This window comes from Melanerpes formicivorus, unplaced genomic scaffold (genome assembly GCF_026170545.1).
Source record: "Melanerpes formicivorus ecotype bairdi unplaced genomic scaffold, bMelFor1.0.p_v2 SCAF_1, whole genome shotgun sequence".
Classification (NCBI taxonomy): domain Eukaryota; kingdom Metazoa; phylum Chordata; class Aves; order Piciformes; family Picidae; genus Melanerpes; species Melanerpes formicivorus.
In genome coordinates this window covers 67,371,670-67,388,337 of record NW_027142353.1, presented here as the reverse complement: position 1 = coordinate 67,388,337, position 16,668 = coordinate 67,371,670, and the positions used below count along the sequence as shown (strand labels likewise).

General features: G+C 45.6%; 1 protein-coding gene across 1 annotated transcript in view; it reads right to left on the bottom strand.

The window, feature by feature from the left end:
- Positions 1 to 7,824: 7,824 nt before the first annotated feature.
- The window catches only part of NOX4 (NADPH oxidase 4), a 131,268-nt gene continuing 122,424 nt past the window's right edge, over positions 7,825 to 16,668 (bottom strand). The window contains exon 18 of the mRNA XM_068145783.1: positions 7,825 to 11,212. Coding sequence (XP_068001884.1) covers positions 11,092 to 11,212 — 121 coding nt within the window. The 3' untranslated portion in view covers positions 7,825 to 11,091. The remainder of the gene's footprint in view (positions 11,213 to 16,668) is intronic.

Genomic DNA, 16,668 nt, shown 5'->3' with positions numbered 1-16,668 from the left:
TCTCTCAAAATCCTCTCTCTTGGGATACAGGGTGGTCTGGGAGGTTTGGAGGGGTGGCAGTGGAGCACCTTCCCTGGGCTTTTTGACCAGGGGGGTCCTTGGGCTGTTTATTAATTGTGAATACCTGTATCGTATTGTAACTCCTGTATATTTTGTATACATTCATTGCAGTCCATTGCAGACTGTAGATTCTGCTTGTAAATACAGCTCCATTTGCTTCTAACTGAGTTGGTCTGGCAAAGTCAATGCTGGGGGAGGAAACTTCAACCCACCACATCCTCAACTACCACAGACTAAGTGTCGCTGTTATGGTGACGGACAGAAACGACATGCACACACTTGTGGTAGTGAGGAGAGTACAGAGTACCATTTATTTCTTCAAGCAACACATATTTGTATGTTTATTATGCCAGTGTGCCTACTTCTAATTGGTTAATAAGTTGTTTATAAGATTCTTATTGGTTACTGATACATTTGTACAGGTACTTGCTGAGCTAGCTCAGGTTTCTTCTCCTGTGATTCTTCTATCTCAATCTTGCAGTTTCCCTGTCTCAAACAAGTCACAGAGTAGTCTGTCACAAGCTATTTATATTTTCAGCTCAGAGTACACAGCAATGTGTTCTAGGCCAATCTCTCCTTGGCCCATCAAAGATTCATCAATTTCCCACAAGTAAGGGGACCATTTCTTACCCAAATGTGCTCCATCGAACTTGCTCTTTCAGGTGGTTAGTAGGAACACAGGAAGAGAAAAACTGAGTGGAATTAAGGGTTTCACAACCTGGCAGAAAAACTAATTAGAAAGGCCAAGAGGTTCATGAGTGTGTGAATCCTGGGAGAGGGTCTTGGTCACATCTGAATCTCAGTGACAGCTCTGCCCTTCAGCAGTTGCAGCAGCATCGATGCTGCCTTCTCAAAGATGCCGAGCAGAATGTATGTATTGGGAGCTGTCTGCTTAACAGCACAATCCTTCTTCTTTCCCTTTATAAACAGTGAGCTCTCAAGCTCCCTGAAGCAAAGAAACCAGGCAAGGAAATATTTAATCAGTGAGAGACGGAATTTATATGCAGTTGATAAACTGAGGGCTGTATGGAAATAGAGAATGTAACCAAAAAAAAAGCAACCCTTTCCATCACTGCCCACTGTCCTGAAAGGCCTACATCCAACAGCAGAAACATGACTTAATTCCAGTGATGGCCACAAATGATCTGACTTTCACAACCCCCTGATTTGCATTCAGAAGTTGGCATCATCTTTGCTCTTGTGAGTTTTCCCCACTTTTCTACACAGCTGTCCTTGTGGCATTGCCCCTTCCCTCATGCTAAAACGCATCTCCAGGACTGGGATGCTGCAACTCATCGCTTTCAATCCAATTGACTACAAGATCACTGTAGGTTTGTGGAATCATAGAATCATAGAATTGTCAGGGTTGGAAGGGACCTCAAGGATCATCCAGTTCCAACTCCCCTGCCACGGGCAGGGACACCTCACACTACAGCAGGTTGCTCACAGCCGCATCCAGCCTGGCCTTAAAACCTCCAAGGGTGAGGCTTCCACCCCCTCCCTGGGCAACCTGTGCCAGTCTCTCACCACCTTCATGGGGAACAATTTCTTCCTCACATCCAATCTCAATCTACCCATTTCTATTTTTTTTTCCATCCCCCCAGTCCTGTCACTCCCTGACACCCTAAAAAGTCCCTCCCCAGCTTTCTTGTAGCCCCCTTCAGATACTGGAAGGCCACAATTAGGTCACCTCAGAGCCTTCTCTTCTCCAGACTGAACAGCCCCAACTCCTTCAGTCTGTCCTCACAGGAGAGGAGCTCCAGCCCTCTGCTCATCCTCCTGGCCCTTCTCTGGACACCTTCCAGCACCTCCACATCCTTCCTGTAATAGGGGCTCCAGAATTGGACACAGTACTCCAGGTGGGGTTTCACCAGAGTGGAGTAGAGGGAGAGAATCACCTCCCTTGACCTGCTGGCTATGCTTCTCTTGATGCAGCCCAGGCTGTGGATGCAGCCCAGGCTGTGGTGGTGTGTACAGAGGCTGGTGTATACCATGATTAAAATTGAGGACCTCTGAATTTCCCAAAGTGTTGTTTTACTCATTAAGGTAAGCTGGAGGTGAGAGAAGCCTTGTGTGTGCTATAGAGGGGGAGAAAACACAAAAGGAAGACTATGTGATGCATAGGTGAAGCTGTTTCCAGTGATGCAGAGGTCTGAACACGTCTCCAGATAAAGGCTGAGATTATACAGAGAGGAAGATGTGAGGAGGAGGTTCTTCCCCATGAGAGTGGTGAAACCCTGGAATGGGTTGTCCAGGGAGGTGGTCGAGGCCCCGTCCCTGGGGGTATTTAAGCCCAGGCTGGATGAGGCTCTGGCCAGGCTGATCTAGTGTGGGGTGTCCCTGCCCATGGCAGGGGGGTTGGAACTAGATGATCCTTGTGGTCTCTTCCAACCCTGAATGAAACTATGAAACTATGAAGAGTGATCTGAAAGCTCAGCTTCTACTATCTTCCATGGGGAGGAGTGGACTGGGAGTAGTGAAAGCACCAATGCATTCAGCTCCAACAGGCAATGATACCTCCCTAGCAGGTGGAGACTTTGCCAAGTTGCATTTCAGCTGGTTTTAAGCTCAGATGTTGTGTTTCTCTCCAAAAAAGCATGTATCAAACAGTTACAGGTGTTTAAGCAATCAAAAAGAATAATGCCATAGGTGAGTTTTCACATTCTTATCAGAGATTTCTCAGCATTTATTGATGTTGTTGTGACACAGTAAAGGAAAAACACAGCACTTGTATCCTCTCTGCAGAGGTTTGGTCATTTGTTCCTCGTGAACCCTAGTGCAAATATGGTCAGGGTATAGTCAGTTGTAGTGGAAGCTGGCATTCACCATCCTCATCATTCTGGACTGTACCTGTGCCTGCTTTCAAGCATCGAACACCTAATGAGGTACAATAGTGTACCCTGCTCCCTGGGTCCTGAACAGGCTCCTACAAAGCTACAGAAACACAAAGGACAAGTACATACCCTCAGCTAACCACACAACTGAGGCTGTACTCTACAGTCAGGCCAGCTCATTGCCTCCACGCTTCATCCTCAGATCTGACAGGTCTGAGCTCCAAGCTGGGACGTGCACAGAGGTGGCTCACCTGGCTGCATTTAAACCCACATTGCAAACTCAATCCAAGAGCCTTTAGCAATCCCTGATGCCAAATTGTACCCTTAGGCCAGGCTGTGCCTCAGCACCATTCAAAGAGAGGGTGATCAATAGCATGACCAGGCCTGCTTTTGACTACAAATCATGTAGCACTGCTGTGTCCCTCCTTACAAGAGTTGTTTTCCTCCTTGCCCTAAACCTCGCCTCTTCTCAGCAGCTTGCAGAGTTGCTGTGCAGCATTTCTAAGCGTGCTGCACTGAGTGCAGCTTAGGACACAGTCCACTCTCCATGCTCCCTGGTATTCTGCATTTCTCTCAGATCATGAAAGGGAGACCAAAAGGCTCAGAGGCATCATTTATTCAATGCAGAAGCAACCCGTTATCACCGTGTTACATTTCTCACACCCAAGCACCGCTTCACGGCACCAGGAGAGAAGCTGCTACCCCTGAAAAAGAAATGCCCTGCTCTTTTGAAATCAAAAGAAACGCCCTGCTGTTGATAAATGTATTCTTGGTTACAGCACAAGGAGGAAGTTTTTGGCTTTTCCTCCCCCATCTCTCATCCGAATTTCTTCCCCAGGGTTGTAGAGTCTGAGATGAGCAACGTGACCTTGCAGTGACAGAATTTTAATGTGTGACTGGTGCACCCAAAGCAATGCAGCAGCTTCTCTCTCCTCAGTGTTGCTATGTACACTAGACATTTATGTAACACTGCTTCTAATCCTCAAGGCTGCCCTTACCTAGGGTCAGCAGCAGTGAACACAGAATTTGTTTAGTCAATTGTCAAAACTACTCACAGCTAGCACAGAGAACACGCTGCTGTCTTTTGGTGAAGAGGTGATGCTGTTCCCAGCCCCAAAGCTGCAAAATAAAAGCACATGTTCTTTGGAAAGAGGTTTACTGGAAAGAGTCAATGCTGGGTTTATTTCTAAGGTGTTTACTAAAAGAGACTAATTTTTTTTCATGCTTCAGCATCAAATTGTACACAGAAAGGAAATGCCTGTGCATATATTAGTTAGAATAGAACAGAATGAACCAGGTTGGAAAAGACCTTCGAGATCACTGAGTCCAACCTATCACCCAACACCATCTGATCAACTAAACCATGGCACAATGGGGTTCTCAAACCCCAGGGAGATTTTGTATCCACTTGGGGGATGGGACTTGCTTGCAATTTCTAGAGTTGAGAGGCAGGAAAAATCTCTCACTCTTTCCTTTGTGCTCCCAGGTTCAAAGTATTTCATCCTGTTCACTGCTGGCATTCATCATGCTCTCCCCTGCCCTTCTTGGCTTACTGCTCAGTTGACAGCATTTACCTGTTGCTTCAGGAGCTACTCTTGGCTTCCCTCTCCTGGTTAGACAGGAAAAATCATTAGGAGGAATGCAGATTTTGGCCTGTGGGATGGATGAAATACCAGGAAGAAGCAGAGAGCATGTAAATATTTTTTGCAGGATCTAACATCCCCAGAAATCCAGGAACTTCATTGAGAGGCAATCTGCAATTCCTATAGGGGACTTGCTCCAGTTTTCTCTCCGTGCCCCTGCAATAATGGGACAGAGCCACTGCTGTAGAACAGCACCAGAAGCTGTCTCTTAAACATAGCATCCTTCTACAGAAGGTAACACTTCAAGCACAGCATATCTTGAGTATTCACTGCAAATCTGGAGATATTCATAACCTCAGAGGAAGTGCACAGCATTCCATGGCAGCAAAACAGATCCCACACTTCTTAGAGCATAGGTGATGCAGCTAGCAGGGTATTAAACCTGCACAAATACACATCCAGCCCTTTGAGAAGCATTTTTTGCTCAAAACCTTCGTGCTAGAGCATTTGTTATAGATGTCAGTCCAGCAGACAGCTCGGGGTGCAACCCTAAAAGATGATGGCTAATTAATCTACTGCACCTACCAAGGAAATGCCAGAGTTTCTGTGATGTACAGGTGCTAAAATATCACTCTCTTTATGGGAATGAAGAGCCTCATTTCAGCTCCATGCATCTCACCAGTGCATCCCTTGAGTGGCCTTAATGAACTACCCTAGCAGAAGAGACAATGCAACCCCCCAAGCACTGCTCAGAGCTGAGTCATCAGCTGTATTATCTATATTATCCCTGAAAAACGTGCATTCAGTGCCAAACAGCTCAGTGCAGCACAGCACCAGTGGCATCCTGATTAAACCCTCTCGTTAAATCCTCTTTGCTAAGACAATAAAACCTGGGTTTATTTGGGAGGGGTGGGAAATCTCCAGACGGATCGAATGCATAAGAAGAACGCACAGAAGAACAAATCCATCCTGCCTTAAATCAGGCTGGCATGTTTGTGAAATGATTGCCAGGCTGAAGGGAAAATTAATCTCCCTAGAAGCCCTTTTCTTTTTTACACAAGCAAACCTTGCACTTTATGTAACTGTGACTCTTCCCTGGCTTACAGGACTTGAGCTGCTACAGGCAATGACTAGTTAGCCTCCTGCCTGCTTCTCTAAGCAATGTCCTGTTGCTTGAGAATACAACCTGCTGTGTAAGTCTTGAGCAGAGGCTTTTCTCCTAGGCTGCTGTCCTAAAAGCAGATGCCTTACCAAATCATCACTCCTCTGCTCTCTTAGGCTATTAAAGCTGAACTACTGCTCCCAAAACAGATGGTCTGATGCTTGCATTATTTACCTGTTCTCAGCTAGCTCCAAATCACTTTTTCACCTATGCACTTGGAAGCATTAGAAGCAAAGAGACAGCTCTGCACTTGCTCATGGGCTGGAAAGTGTGCTCACAGGTTGCTCCATGCTTAGATCAGACTGTGCATGGATGCAAGAAGAATAGAATAGAATAGAATAGACCAGACCAGGTTGGAAAAGACCTTCAAGATCATCCAACACCATGTAATCAACTAAACCATGGCACTAAGTGCCTCCTCCAGTCTCTTCCTAAACATCTCCCTGGGCAGCCCATTCCAATGGCCAAGCTCTCTTTCTGTGAAGAACTTCTTCCTAACATCCAGCCTAAACTTCCCGTGGCACAGCTTGAGACTGTGTCCTCTTGTTCTGGTGCTGGTTGTCTGGGAGAAGAGACCAACCCTCACCTGTCCACAAGCTCCCTTCAGGTAGTTGTAGAGAGCAAGAAGGTCTCCCCTGAGCCTCCTCTTCTCTAGGCTAAGCAGCCCCAGCTCCCTCAGCCTCTCCTCATAGGGCTTCTCTCACCTGCAAGGCACATCTGTGAATGAGATTAGGTGAAGATCTGCAGCCAGGATGCAGCAGAAGCTGAATGTGCACAGCACTTTCATACACTCTTCACATCAGGCTTGCGTGGGCAGGGGTCTTTAAACAGAGAGGGGGTTTATCTCTCTTGCCTTTACAGCACCTGTTCTCAAGTCTGTTGTGGCAAAACAATCAGCATTTTGCAGAAAAAAAAGTGGATTTGGCTTAAACTTTCTACCCTAAGCGGTGCAGTAATCAGATAAGCATTGTATTATGCACTGGTGTCATGCCCCAGCCCAGGTTCAAAGTTGTATGTGTGATGGCTCACAGTCCTTTCAGTCCTGTCTCCCAGAAGACCAAGGAAGAACTCACATGCTATTAGTAACACATGCTCAAGTATCAATCACCATGGAGGGAGAGGCTGTTTTGTTTAACTTCAGAAGTGAAGGTTGCTCCTCATCAGGCCTTGACGTGCTCCATCACAGCTCATCTCTGTAGCCCTTTGCCATGGCAGTGAGCACTTACACACACAGTTCAGTGCTGATTCATCCAGCTGCTAGCTGTGTAAAGCCCCGAGTCTCACGCTGCCATAGGAGGGCTGGATTCCCATTGCGGGGAAAGGGCTTGGTTTCCATCATGGCATGGAAATACTGCTGGCTTGAAGGAAAAGCCTGAGAAATTTAGGATGAAAAGAACACAAACAAATCACTGAGCAAACACTGAGGGGTCTAGAGTTTTGTGACAGACTGACTGAGACATGGCAGAACACATGGTGGGATCCTTCCCCCACTTAGTTTAAAGCATAAAGAAATGTTCAATTAAGTAAATCTGACTGATTTGGAAAAGTGGAATTAAGTGCTGTCAGCCTTCACTGACTTGTCTGGCACCACTTGGTATTTCCTCATACATGTGGCTTGGCACACTCAGAAGCAGCAAAGTCAGTGCAGCCTGGAGGAAGAATGTGTTTCTCCTAACAGTTGCCATTCTTGAAGCCAAGTCACAGTCACTGTTCAAGGAAAACCAAAAATCAACTGAGGCTTCTAGCCTTTTCCCAAACTCACTCACTCAAACTCAGGGTTTGGAGCACAGCCCTGTGAGGAGAGGCTGAGGGAGCTGGGGTTGTTTAGCCTGGAGAAGAGGAGAGCCATGGGAAACCTTATTGCTGTCTACAACTACCTGAAGGGAGGTTGTAGCCAGGTGGTCTCTGCTCCCAGGCACCCAGCACGAGAACAAGAGGACACAGACTCAAGCTGCACCAGAGGGGGTTCAGGCTGGATGTTAGGAAGAAGTTCTTCACAGAAAGAGTAATTTGCCATTGGAATGTGCTGCCCAGGGAGGTGGTGGAGTCACCATCACTGGAGGTGTTTAAGAAATGACTGGATGGGGCACTTAGTGCCATGGTTTAGTTGATTAGATGGTGTTGGGTGATAGGTTGGACTCAATGATCTCAAAGGTCTTTTCCAACCTGGTTAATTCCATTCCATTCCATTCCATTCCATTCCATTCCATTCCATTCCATTCCATTCCATTCCATTCCATTCCACTCCACTCCACTCCACTCCACTCCACTCTTGTAGGAGAAGGGTTGTTTTCGGATACCTTTGGAGCGGCCGTGTTTTGTCTTCGAGTTAGGAATGTACACCTTATCAGGAAGGCACACCCTGTAGTACTACACACTCTCACCTGGTCAAGCAATTGCTCCTATCAGCAACAGAGAGGTTTATACAAAATAAAGCACAAGTACAGCTGCACAGCAATTAGACAGATCCTTTCACTGCAGGTGTGCTGAACTCATCCCAAAACATTAAAATTAAGCCTTACAACACTCCAGGAAGTTACACAGTCCCAATCCTGTTTTATGAGTGGATCAGCTGAGGCTGGTACAGGGCAAGGAAAGATAATGGCTCTGAGAGACCCTGCCTCTGCTTATCTCTTGCTCTGACAGCACTGCCTAATGTAATGACAGGCATTTAACTTGCCTACATGCAGAGTCAGCTCCTGCTACAATGCAGAACACGGGCACAGGACTTGTATTACTACTTTAATTGTAGAGCACTACCTATATAGGAGTTAAGCCAGGAAAATACAATCTGGTTTAGCACAGACATAACTACAAACCTAGCTGCTCATTATATGGCAACAGAACTGGTACCTGTCAGAGAGGAGAAGTGAAACCATGAACAACGTTGTGAGTGTAAACTGTAGTTAAAACCCGTCAGATGCTAGGTACCAAAACAAGAGGAAAAACGTGATGGTGGTGGTGGTGGTGAATAGAGGCAGCCATAATTTCAATCATGCTTTAACCTAACTGCCAGTGAAGATACAAAGCCTGCAGGATCAGCAACATCCAATACCTGTGCATTTTGCCATCAGTGTTCTGTTTATTACAAAGCACATGCAGCCAGGATTAGAAATAAATCTTAATAACTGAAAAAGATCTAATCCTTTGCTGCCTGTCTCCAGTCTCACAGTGATGGATGAACGAGATTCAATGTGAAAATAATGATCCTTCCAGCCTCAAACAAACAATCAAATCATGATAATAAAGAATCAGTAGCTGTAATGTAGGCTTCCTGATTTGGCTTCTCTTGTCTAGGCTACTTGAAGAATTCTCATCAGGAGGAACATGTCTGTCTCTGACTCTTTCCTTCCTCCCTTGAATTTCAAACTGGGCAGAGCCAGAGGTAAAAACTTCAGTGCAAAACCCAGACACTGAAGAGTATGTCCCCATGTAGCACCTTCCCCATGATGCTCTACCAAGGCCAACTCCTGAGCAGAAGCTGCCAAGGCAAAGACCAAACCCAGTTTTGCTAACACATACAACATGCCCATACAACACCTACAAGAAAACTGCTTCTTTCTGAACACTTATCCCCGTACAGAGCTGAAAATTAGTGTCTGCCCTACTAAAGTAACACCACCAGAACAAGAGGACACAGTCTCAAGCTGCACCAGGGGGAGTTTAGGCTGGAGGTGAGGAGAAAGTTCTTCACTGAGAGAGTTGTTAGCCATTGGAATGTGCTGCCCAGGGAGGTGGTGGAGTCACCATCACTGGAAGTGTTTAAAAAGAGCCTGGCAGAAGCACTTAGTGCCATGGTTTAGTTGATTAGATTGGACTTGATATCTCTGAGGTCTTTTCCAACCTTATTGATTCTGTGATTCTATGCTAAATCTAATGCACTGTGTTAGATACAGGTGAACCACAGGCACAAGAGATGCTGAGCCATCTCATGCCTTTGTGTGCTGTGAACATTACAAAGCATTGCTCCCAAGCTCCTGCTGGAGATTAAGGAGTAGGTTTTCAGTATATGCAAAGTGATGCTGCTCTATTTAAATGCACTGGAATGATGATTATTTATGTCAGATAAGTACCTGACTCCTGCTTATATGCCCTCTTGTCAGCAAAATAAGAAAAAAGGGAAATAAAGGAGAAATAAAGGAAGTTGTATCAGCTATTGGATGGAGGGGAAAAAGAAGAAGTTGCTCCTCAGAACCAAAAAATTATGAAGTGCCTGTTACAACTTCCAACCCTTCCATGGCAACTCTGAGCAGGGTGGAAAACAGCTGTGGGGTGGAGGAGAGCTTAAATGTGGATGTTTCAGATCCTCAACTTTGGAACAAACTGAAACCATTCTACAACTCCTGTGAGGTTTCTATCTGCCTACAAAAAGACACAGTAATGAAGGCCTCACTCCTAGTCTGCTGTAGATCTGGCCTGACCCTGCTTTCAGTGACGTCAGCACAAACAAGTGTGACTCCAGGGAAGGTGCTCAGAGGATCACAGTCAACTGAACACACTCTGGGACCTCTAAAATTGGATTTCAACCTGCTGCATTGCAAAATAATTACAAAGGGCCTGAAAATGCTCGAAGTGTTTGACATTCAGGGCACGTGAGTGCAGGCTGAGTGCAACTCCCACGTTGAGTACACAGTCTAATAAAACACCGTCTCCTGTCCGCTCCCCTTAATCACTTTCCTTGCTCCATCTTTCTGGCTGCGTAAATCACACTGATTTTGCAAACTCACTGAATGCTGAATCAATCCAAGGCAGAGAGTTTTCTGTGTACAGATGTTTGCTTACCAAAAAGCTGTGATTTGCATCATGATGGAGTCTACCCACAGGCGTTAGACAGTTGCGCTCACTTTTCCATAGGTTAACTTACATTTCTCCCTATTCCACCCTCTCTTCCATTCAGGAATGGTCACATCCATTGCAGAGGTCGACTAGTGGGAGTAACACTGTATATTACAAACACAGAATCCCAGTCCTGCAATGTATCAAATCTTTAACAGGACTTTTTCCACCTCAAAGCCATGAGATCTGTATAGCAACAAAAGCAACGGTCTTTGTAATACACTGCATTTTTTCATTTGGAGTCACCTGGGGTTTGGTCTACTGATCTAGCTTCAGAAGACTGAAGTCAAATGTTCCACAGATGCTTTTCCACGAGATTTTAAAGCAATTGTGTCTCTCCTCAGCTTCTGCACTTTTCAATCAACAGAAACAGCTCCAAAGAATCACTGCTGCCACGAACCCCGTGCGAGCGCATTTGGGTTTGAGCGTAAGCCCTTGTTATGTGGTGGCACACTGCTGCAGCCATCATTTCCCACTATCTTAAATAAACATAAATAACAAAACCTGGGCTATTCTTTGGTGCATTTCTGTTTAAACCACAGTGGAACTTTTAAGCTGTACAAAGGAAAAACATTGCACTTTTTGTCTTCTAGAGTCTTGCTAGTCCAAGGGACGTTCAGCTGAAGGATTCTTTGTTGTACTCAAACCTTGTCCCGTAAGAATTGCTGCTGTTGCTCAGTTTATGAAGTATCTTAGATATTTTGCTTGGTCCACAACAGAAAACTCCAATGGTTTTCCTGTTTAAAAAAGGAAAAAGAGAAAAAGAGTAACTTATGACACTGCACATGAACAGAGGCTTCTAACAACAGGCAGAATTGGATGCTGCTCTCACTCTATTATACATAAGCTACCTAGGCAGAGGTTCCAAGGAGAGAACAGCTCACTAGATCATGAAGTTAATGTGAAACCACTACATCTCCCCCAGCTATTTCCCCCCCAACAAGGCCTATGACTTACTTGACTAAAGATAAACCTAAAAGCAGTGCCTTGTCTTGGTCTCACGACACCAAGAGATGAAAAAGAGATGAAAGAGAAATGGAAAAGAGATGAAAAATTACTCCCTGTAAGGAGAGGCTGAGGGAGCTGGGGTTGCTTAGCCTGGAGAAAAGGAGCCTCAGGGGAGACCTTATTGCTGTCTACAACTTCCTGAAGGGAGGCTGTAGACAGCTGGGGGTTGGTCTCTTCTCCCAGGCAACCAGCACCAGAACAAGAGGACACAGTCTCAAGCTGTGCCAGGGGAGGTTTAGGCTGGATGTTAGGAAGAAACTCTTCACAGAAAGAGAGATTGGCTATTGGAATGTGCTGCCCAGCAAGGTGGTGGAGTCACCATCACTGGAGGTGTTTAAAAAGGAGACTGGATGAGGAACTTGGTGCCATGGTTTAGTTGATTAGATGGTGTTGGGTGATAGGTTGGACTTGATGATCTCAAATGTCTTTTCCACCCTGGTTAATTATGTATTCTGCATTTCCCACTCTGATTTTTCCCACAATCACTTCTTTTTTCATTAAAACTGTGTCACTGTCATGACTTCATTAGTGTAAGTCATGATTTACACTAGCAGGAGATCTAGTCACTAATGGTGATTCATTGCACTAATGAAAACAGAGCACTAGTAACACATGATTATTTCTAGCAACAGCAGAAGAGTTTTGCCACTGCAGTTTCACATTAGTATGTGATCTTTCCTTCAACAGGTATATTAGAAAGCCTTAGGAAAAGCCAAGCACAGAATACAACCTTTGTTCATCATCCACAGCTATCAGCCTGGGGTCATTAGCTAACATGACTTTTTCATGCCACTCCACCAACAATAGCGCTTTGCTCTCCGATCACCTTCAGAACAGGCTGCAACTCAGACTCACATTCATACAGCATCGAAGGGCTCAGACCAGCATACAGCATCAGAACAGGGGCCATCTACCACAGCAGGACTGAATCATTCATATTCATTACCTTCCTATTTTTGAAAGATGAGAAGGGAACAGAAAGAGCAGGGAAAGAGGATGCAGTGCTGTCTCTTCTATACCATCACAAAAACAAACTCTTCATCTTCCTGATGAAATTCAGGCACTACAGAGGAAGCTCTTGAAGACTCACAGGGATAGAGGGAATGCATGCAAGAGAGAACATAGAATAGAATGGAATAGAATGGAATAGAATAGAATAGAATAGAATAGAATAGAATAGAATAGAATAGAATAGAATAGAATAGAATAGAATAGAATAGAACAGAAAAGAAAGGAATAGAATTAACCAGGTTGGAAAAGACCTTCGAGATCATCGAGTCCGACCTATCACCCAACACCATCTAATCAACTAAACCATGGCACCAAGCACCCCATCCAGTCTCTTCCTAAACACCTCCAGTGATGGTGACTCCACCACCTCCCTGGGCAGCACATTCCAATGGACAATCTCTCTTTCTGGGAAGAACTTCTTCCTAACATCCAGCCTAAACCTCCTCTGGTGCAGCTTGAGACTGTGTCCTCTTGTTCTGGTGCTGGCTGCCTGGGAGAAGAGACCAATCCCCACCTGGCTACAACCTCCCTTACAATGCTGACTTTAACTGCCTTCAACTACATCATCTCTCGTATCAATCCATGGCAAATATTCTTAACTTGCACTCTTCCCACCCTTAGATGTATCTTTTAAACTCTCCTATCCTAGCAGTATTCCTTTTGAGGACAAGGGGTGCTGTGTGGGTGGCTGGATATGCAGAGATAATGAGAATGCTAGTGCTCATTGCTCTCAGATAAGATTCCTCAGCACCTGCAGACCCTGAACGCCCTCTCATCTGTGCAGTGGAGAAAAAGGGTGCATGAGAATCTGACTTCTACTGTGCTAGTCTAATTAATACAGACAGCTGATAAATAAAACTTAAGAGCTCTATTTGTCTCTCTTCCTTTCATTTCATATCTCACAGGATCCTAGAATGCATCGGGTTGGACAAGACCCTCAAAAGTCGTTTTGCCCAAATCCCTTGCAGTGACCAAGGACATCCTTAACTAGGTCAGGTTGCTCAGGGCCCCATCAAGTTTGACCTTGATGGTTTGACCTTCATGGATAGGGCCTCCATCCCATCTCTCGGCAACCTGTTCCAGTATTTCACTACCCTCACTGTGAAGAACTTCCTTCTTATGTCGAATCTAAATCCACCCTGCTCCAGTTCAAAACCACTGTCCCTCATCCTATCACTACAAACACTTCCCAATAGTCCCTCCCCAGCCTTCCTGTAGGTCTCCTTCAGATAGAGAAATGCTGCTATAAGGTCTCCCTGAAGCCTTCTCTTCTCCAGGCTGAACAGCCCCAACTCTCCCAGCTTGGCTTCTTAGTATATACATATAGCCCTCACTGCACAGACGTACCCAAGCAGCACTTACTGCCATGTATTCCCATCCCAGCAACAGAACTTTTGTCTAGCAAAGGGAATCACAGAAAGGTTTAATGATTTGCCTAAGGTCACACAAGAGACCCGTGGCTAAGGGTGTCTTGAAACCTAGCTGAGTTGCAGCCCCATGCTGTGAGCCAGAGATTCACAACTTCTTTCCCAGGATACCCACCAGCAGCATCTATTCTGGAGACCCCTCCACATACCACTTACATCCCACAATTCACATCCCACAGCTTCCCCCACCTACATCCCCACTTCCCTGCCTGCAGATATCTTCCTCCGTGCCTCACTCAGCTCCTTCCTGGTTGCTGTGATACAAAGAGGCAGATGGCTGAAAGCAGCTACCACCCAGAGCAGCACACTACTGTCCTGAGCTGATGAGCTCTAATTGTGCATCTCTTGTTTGGGTCGATGGATCATTTTGCTCCTCAGATGAAAACAGGCAGTTAGGTAGTCCTATGCATGAAAATCTTTATAAATACCATCAACATGTTTATGGTCAGAGAAACTATGCCACAGGGCATTCTTTCTAATAATTATAAACATTAATAGAGGATTTTACTCATTCAGAGCACTAAGCAAATAACTCCTCAGCGTTCCTATGAGATGAGTAGGTCAGCATGTATTATTACATCCATTTGACGAACAGTGAGAGGTGAGGGAGAGGTGAAATAGTTCGTTACCTAGAGAGATCAGACTTGGGACTTGAAATGCTCCTATTTTACATCCTGCATTCATTCCTAGAGAGAGGTTTCCCCCTCTACAGTGCATTAGGAATGCACCTTCTCTGTTTCTAGGTCATTCCCTACCTGGAGAAAAGCATGTGCCCACTTGACCCAAGCAAAACTGAGGAAGTGAAGCTGCCAAGGCACGGTGTAAGCTGTTCATCCAGGAACACAACTGAGCAAGAGCAAGGCTGCTGCTCCATGGTCAAAAAGAGAGGATAAAATACAAGACCGGTACTGTGTTATGCAAACTATCCCCACGCACAGGCGGGCGTCGTATGAAATACCAACAGCAGGTGGCAGAAGTCTGCTCCGCTTAGCCCCGAGGAACGCTCCGGGAACCTGACGCTGGGGCTGTCCCACATCACACTCCGAGGGTTTGGCAAAGCTCAGACACTTACACATGCACTTCGCCTATTAGGGACCCAAACAACAGCAACGATTCACAAACCACAAACCAACCAGATGGCTAAACCGAGGAGAGGTTTGCCAGCTGCATGTTTATTTATGCACAGCTTTCACTAAAATCACAGGATAAAAAGGGGAAAATATCTTGGCTGCCCATAAACCAGCCCAAGGGGATGACTGCAAATACATGTGAAAGCCTGGACACTGACACCAGATGTTGGAAACGTGCCTGTCCTGGCTTTGGTCTTGTTTTGTTTTGCTTTGGTCTCAGCACTGCAGCAGGGTCATTTAGGTAGAAAGTTACTATGAAATAATAACGAAAATAAAGTTAGCAGGAGAAAAACTGAAGCTCCTGTCTCATCCAGGGAAAGAGGCAGAATATTCCCTGCAGTGGGTCCAGAGAAGGGCCACGAGAATGATCAGGGGATTGGAGCACCTCCTAGCTGAGGGAACTGGGGCTCCACCAGCCTGGAGAAGAGGAGGCTCCCGGGAGACCTTCCAGTACCTGAATGGGGCACAGAAGAAGGTAGGGGAGAGTCTGTTTGCAAGGGCCTGCAGTGACAGGACAAGGGGCAATGGCTTTAAGCTGGACAAGAGGTGTTTAAGCCCAGGCTGGACGAGGCTCTGGCCAGCCTGATCTAGTGTGGGGTGTCCCTGCCCATGGCGGGGGGGTTGGAACTAGATGATCCTTGCGGTCCCTTCCAACCCTGACTGATACTGTGAAGAGCAGATTTAGATTGGATGTTAGGAACAAATTCTTTACTATAAGGCTAGTAGAACACTGGAACAGGTTGCCCATGGGATGTTGTTGAGGCCCGTTCCCTGGAGATATTCAAGGTGAGGCTTGACGAGGCCCTGGGCAACTTGATCTAGTTGGGGGTGTCCCTGCTGACTGAGAGAAGGTCAGACTAGTTGACCTTTGGAGGTCCCATTCTGTGATTCTATGAATATTCACTTAGAACACATAAGTTTCTGTGGGATAGCTGAGTTACACTCCTGTCTATCATGTTACATGTAACTACATCATACAGCTACAGATCTGATCTATACACTGGTAAGAGGGTGACTAAAGGTAAGGGAGCCTTGCATCTTAGCCAGGTGCAAGATAATCAAGAGTTGGAACATTATTTAGGTAGTAAAAGACATCTTGCTTGGAAATGGTGGCAGGATTTGGAGACCTGAGGTGAAAATGCCAAGGAAATGGTACTTGAACTCTAATTGGGAGTAATGCGAAGGAAAGTACAAAATAAAAAGCAAGTCTGACTGCCATGAGCAGCTTCATCCACATGATGTGCACTTCCAGCCTCTCAAGGCAGTGGCAGAAACCTTATTATTTTCCTCTTTTAAAACTGCATCCACACAGTTGAACAAAAAAGACATTAGAATGGAGTGTAAAAGGTCAGCAGTCCTCCATGTAGAAGACTCTGAGCCAGACAGTCAACTTGCTTCTCTGACTTCTTTATTTCCCTTTCTTTCCTATGATTCTTTACTACAAAATGCTTCTCAAAGTGATACTTAGCTCCACACTGTGAGAGTCCTACTAGGGATGACCCTCTATAGCAGGCTTTGAGGTACTCTAGCAAGGGACCCTGTCCACAACATCCTCCTGAACCTGAATCTAAGACACATAGTATGAGCATCTTACACTGCCCACAGTGATCCACACTG